General features: G+C 31.7%; 1 protein-coding gene across 1 annotated transcript; it reads left to right on the top strand.

Moving 5' to 3' along the window:
* Positions 1-724: 724 nt before the first annotated feature.
* Positions 725-3564, top strand: LOC107962245 (probable inactive receptor kinase At1g48480). Its single transcript, XM_016898563.2, has 2 exons — positions 725-2324; positions 2609-3564. Exons 1-2 carry the CDS (start codon positions 1082-1084, stop codon positions 3184-3186), a joined length of 1821 nt encoding a protein of 606 aa, XP_016754052.1. The 5' UTR covers positions 725-1081; the 3' UTR covers positions 3187-3564.
* Positions 3565-5865: the final 2301 nt, after the last annotated feature.

Raw genomic sequence — 5865 nt, 5'->3', positions numbered from 1 at the left:
CATTTTAATAGTTGAGTAAAAATTTTAACCTACATAATTCATTATCAGTACGGGTGCAGCCAAAAGGGGCGGGGAAGGCTGGCTAAATGGAAAACTTGCTTTATACCTCTTCTCCAAAATTTATTTTTTTTAAAATTTTTTCATTAAATAAAATTTATGTGTTTGTATCATATTCATGATATTTTTATTTTATTTTATGATACATTTGGCTATAACTTTTTTTTTGGTATCATATCTTACTTCATCATATATATTTTGCATTATTTGTCATACAATTCAATTTTAACTCTAAATTTATTTATTTAAGATATGAAAATTTTGATATATATATTTAAAATTTTAATCCACATGCATTAATTAATTTTTAAAATTAAAAAAAATTTAAAAAATATTTTTTTATAGTTTTTATACTTTTAAATAATTTTAGTAATTTTTAATAGTTTAAAAATAATTTTATAATTTTTTGAATTTCTAAATTTTAAAAAAAATTAACTAATTGCTGGTATAACATCTATATATTACAATTTATGTGTATGTGATATTTGATGCAGAAGGAAAAATAAAGTTTGTTGATAAAATTGAGGTAAAATTATTTTATGTGGATTTTACCAATACATGATTTTACTCAAAAAAGGATAGAAGAGGGACATTGGGAATGATATTAGGATTACATATGGATACATAAAATAATGAGATTAATAAAGAAATAAGAAAAACAGGGAAGCAGGTAGGCGGCCAAGCCAACTCAAACTCGGTAGTTACTTTTGCTTCTTTCTCCTACAGGGTTTTTAGTTGTTAATAATGCTCATCAACATCACCAACTTTTGGCTTAATTTTTATTTTTTTATTTTTTCTTAGATCCCGATCATTTTCCATAACTTCCCTTTCCCAGAAAACTAGAACATTTTAATAATTCTCCAAGTTTCAACTATTCACATTCATTCATAAAACTACAAAACCATTTCCCACTTCCATGTTTGTCAAACAAGCCACCCATTAAATCCATCTGAAAACAACTTCCCAACACTGCGTTTGTTTTGCTCTGTCTCACTTTTTTTTTTCCTTCCATGCAACGAAAACAATGAAGCTAATCCTTTTTTCATTGTTTTTTTGGGCATCATTGGTGGTGAGTGTGAGCTCAGATCTAGCTTCCGACAGGGCAGCCTTGTTGGCTCTTCGTGCAGCTGTTGGTGGACGCATCCGTTTGTGGAATCTTTCAAGCAGCCCATGTAGTTGGACTGGTGTAAATTGTGTCCAAAACAGAGTCGTCGAGTTAAGGCTCCCTGGAATGGGACTGTCAGGTCAGCTTCCCATTGCCATTGGTAACTTAACTCAGCTCCAAACTCTTTCTCTTCGTTTCAATGCTCTGTCTGGGTCAATCCCATCCGACTTTGCCAAGCTTACCACCCTTCGAAACCTTTACTTACAAGGGAATGGGTTTTCGGGTCAGATCCCGGGATTCTTGTTCACTTTGCAAAACCTCATTCGGTTAAATCTTGCAAACAATAATTTCAGTGGTACCATCCCTGAAAGTGTCAATAATTCGACTAGGTTGGGCACATTGTTTTTAGAGAACAATCACTTATCTGGGTCAATACCAGATATTGAGTTGCCTTCGCTTGTGCAATTGAATGTTTCTTTTAATCAGTTAAACGGATCAATCCCGAAAGGGTTATCAGGGAAACCAAAGAGTGCTTTTCAAGGGAATTCTTTATGCGGGAAGCCTTTGGTTTCTTGCGATGGAACTGAGAGTAGTGGAAGCAAATTATCTGGTGGAGCAATTGCTGGTATTGTCGTTGGGTGTGTGCTTGGTGTTTTATTGGTTTTGATTCTCTTGATATGTTTATGTAGAAGGAAGGGTGGTAAAAAAACCGAGACAAGAGATATAGCCCCTGCAAAACTGGCTGAGATTGAAATTCCAGCAGACAAGGCAGCAGGGGAGAGTGATAATAGAAATGGTGGTGCCTTGTCTGGGGTAGTCAAAAACGATGCTAAGAGCAGTGGGAATAAGAAGTTGGTGTTTTTTGGGAACGCGCCGAGGGTATTCGATCTGGAGGATCTATTGAGGGCATCTGCTGAGGTGTTGGGGAAGGGAACATTTGGGACGGCTTATAAGGCCACCTTAGATATGGGGGTGGTTGTTGCAGTGAAGAGGTTGAAGGATGTGGTGGTGTCAGAAAAGGAATTCAAGGAGAAAATGGAGGTAGTGGGAGCCATGGATCACCAGAACTTGGTCCCATTAAGGGCCCATTACTTCAGTGCAGATGAGAAACTTCTTGTTTATGATTACATGTCCACAGGAAGCTTGTCTGCACTTTTGCATGGTGAGTATCACTTTCTTTACTAGGCTTTCTTTTGCGGGCATTGTACTCTTGCTTTTGTGGCATTGTTATTATTGATGTTCTTCCTTTTTCTTGACCATTTTGATTGCTGGAATGGACCAACTTGTTGAATTTCTATCAGCTAAATCTTGTAGATCAATTTCTTGGTTATATGTTATTGACTGATCTAGCATTTACAATTTCTTTTGATGTTGCATTTTAGCAACTTTGTTAAAGAACCCTTAAATTTCTACCTCTGAAATTTTATAATTACCATTTTCAAACAGGTAACAAAGGAGCTGGCAGGACTCCATTGAATTGGGATACAAGGTCCAGCATAGCCCTTGGAGCTGCCAAAGGCATTGCATACCTCCATTCCAAGGGACCAGGAATCTCCCATGGAAACATCAAATCCTCCAACATCCTTCTCACTACATCCTATGAAGCTCGTGTATCTGATTTTGGTCTTGCTCAGCTTTCTGGCCCAACATCGACCCCGAACCGTGTAGATGGCTACCGTGCTCCAGAGGTAACAGATGCTCGTAAAGTTTCTCAAAAAGCCGATGTCTACAGCTTCGGTGTATTGCTTCTAGAACTGCTTACAGGGAAGGCACCCACACATGCATTAACAAATGAGGAAGGAGTAGACCTCCCAAGATGGGTCCAATCCGTAGTTCGAGAGGAGTGGACTGCCGAGGTGTTCGACCTCGAACTTCTCAGATACCAGAATGTGGAGGAGGACATGGTCCAGCTCTTACAGCTTGCCAATAACTGTACTGCTCAATATCCCGACAAACGTCCTACAATGGATGAGGTGACGAGCCAAATCGAGGAGCTCTGCCGCTCTAGCGATCAGAGAACATAGACACATGAAATCCTAGACGATGGGTCATCCCAGCTGGTTTACTCAGTTGTTTTCGTAGGTGCTCCATCTTCAGTACAAGACTAAAATGTCAGCAGCAATCTTTCATTTTTTTTATTTTTTTTTTTTCATTTTGGTTTGATAGAGTTCTCATTGTATTGTATGTTTATTCTTGAGTTCATTCTATTAAAGAAACTGTTGCATTTTGCATTTCCATTTTTATTTTTGCTTCAGCATTTCCCCCCACATTCATAGAAACATTGTTCTTTTTTCTCTTATTTCCCTGTAATTTTGCATTTGGTAGGGGGAATTCATATATTGTTAATTGTACTTGGTTGTGTGAAGTGTGAATAATTGGTCCTTTACTTTTTGTTTTCTTAATACTCGCTCACCCTTCCCTGCATTTCGTATTAAGATATCAATTTCATTTTTCTGTTTCTTATTGGGATATCATAATTACTATTCACCACAGATTTTAGGCTGGACCATATACAAAATTTCATTACTTTTGTTAATTACATATTTGAATATTTGAGTCCACCATCAAAATTTATTTTACTAAAACCATATTTTGACTTGTTATTCATTTTATTTTAAAAGTTTTTAGAGTTTAAATATTCGAGAAATAATCTATACTATATTCAAGAAATTTATTGAATTTGTGTCACCCGTTAATCGTATCCTAGCTCAGTTGAGTAATCATTGAAAATCTTTCTTTTTATAAAATAATAAGTATTATTGTGGGGATATTTTTTTCATGTGAATTCTTCCTCCGTTAACAAAAAGGGACTAACTTACACTGATATAAAAATAATATGATTTTTGCATGCTTCATAACTTTTTTTATTATTGATATATTAAGAATCCAACCGTCATATTTGATTTTCATTCATATAGGTCATATATGCCAAGTTTGTAATAAATAAAAAATTCCTAACTACTCGTTTTAACTAAAAAAAATCCAACTATTAAATATATATTTATATAGACAACTTTACATTGATATGATAAAGTTAAATATATATACCAATACAGATAGAGTTTTAGGTCGATATGATACGCATATAAGATTGATTCAAAATTTCACATGTATCACAAGTACAATTATATTGATGAATTCAAGGTTAATAGTTAAAATATTAATAGTAAAGAAAATTATAAAATGGTGTAAAACCATGTTAATTTTACACCTATACGTGTTTGATAGGATTTGAACTTAATACACCATAATTTTTAATATTTTTACCATCAATACTAATATTTAAGATTTTTACTGAGTTAGCATTACACTTCAACCGAATTCCAACTTAGTGTAGAATTTATCAAAAGCTTTAGCTATTATTTTGAGGTCAATATTATCTTTTTTTTATAAAATCTAAAAAAAATATTTACAAATGATGATTCAAATCCAGAACATAATGATTTTTGATAACTCAACTTTACCATTTTAATCAAAGTCATATTTAGTTGTTACATAAAACACTGAGTACACCATAATCTAGTTTTGACTAAAACTTTATTTTATCATTAAATATTTTTTTATAAATATAAATGTAACATAAATTCTTTTCACCTATGTGTGTCATGATTTTTTTTTGCCATAATCCTTTTACGTTCATATCGTGTATTTACTATAATCTAAAATTATTTATATTAAATTTGTATTTTAATAATAATATATAAATTTAATGTAAATGATAAGTATATTCAAATTCAAATATGAAAGATTAGAATAATGATGTTGAAGAAGACAAATAAATAATTTGGGATACAGCTGGTAATGGTATTATAAAAATATTTGTTTCATATGATATCTCATTTTTCAATTTCAAAAGAATATTGAAGATATCATGCTTTCCAGGAAGCGTGACACTCTAATATAAAGTAGTTTAGAGGAAAAATTATAGAATTTTTTTTTAAATTTTAATTAATTACTTATAATGCATATGGATGTTATATAAATAAAATTAATAAATGTTAATTTTTTCATCCATTTTGACATGTTTTGATAAAAAGGGTTAATTTAAAGGTAAAAGGAAAAAAAATAAATAAAGATTAAAATATATATTTTAAAGTTGGAAGGCTAAATAAGTCAATATACTTTTATTTTATTTTGAGACATATATAGAATTTTAATTTAATATGCAATAAAATATATGAGGATTGATTTGATACCTTATATATTTTTTGAATTACAATTATATATATTATGAAATAAATAATAAAGAATTCATCAGTAAGGATGATTATAATGCTTTTCCAAAATTTATATTTATAGACATAAGATGTATAAATGAAATAAAACTCTACTTCTAATGAATATTAGAGTCCTAAAGTATATCAAGTTTATCTTGATGTTGATAGACATTCACTTAATAATAATATATTTATAATACTCTCGCTTAGATGTTCATTGGTAGATAATGTGCCATGTTAAAACCTTACTAAGATAAAACCTTGTGAAAACAAATCCTAGTGAAGGAAAAAGAGTATACATATCTATAACACACATAACATGTTACCTAAAAGCCTTACCAAAAAATCTAATGGGACAAAACCCTAGTTAAGGGAAAGTAAGTACAGAGCATATTTACCTGCCTTCATGACAACATCACATGATATCTCAAATTCTACGTATTCAATCTTGAATGTTAACTTTTCAAATGATTACTTGAATGGATT

Source organism: Gossypium hirsutum, chromosome A07 (genome assembly GCF_007990345.1).
Source record: "Gossypium hirsutum isolate 1008001.06 chromosome A07, Gossypium_hirsutum_v2.1, whole genome shotgun sequence".
Classification (NCBI taxonomy): Eukaryota; Viridiplantae; Streptophyta; class Magnoliopsida; order Malvales; family Malvaceae; genus Gossypium; species Gossypium hirsutum.
The sequence above is the reverse complement of the archived record's forward strand: the minus strand, read 5'-3'. Positions and strand labels throughout refer to the sequence as shown.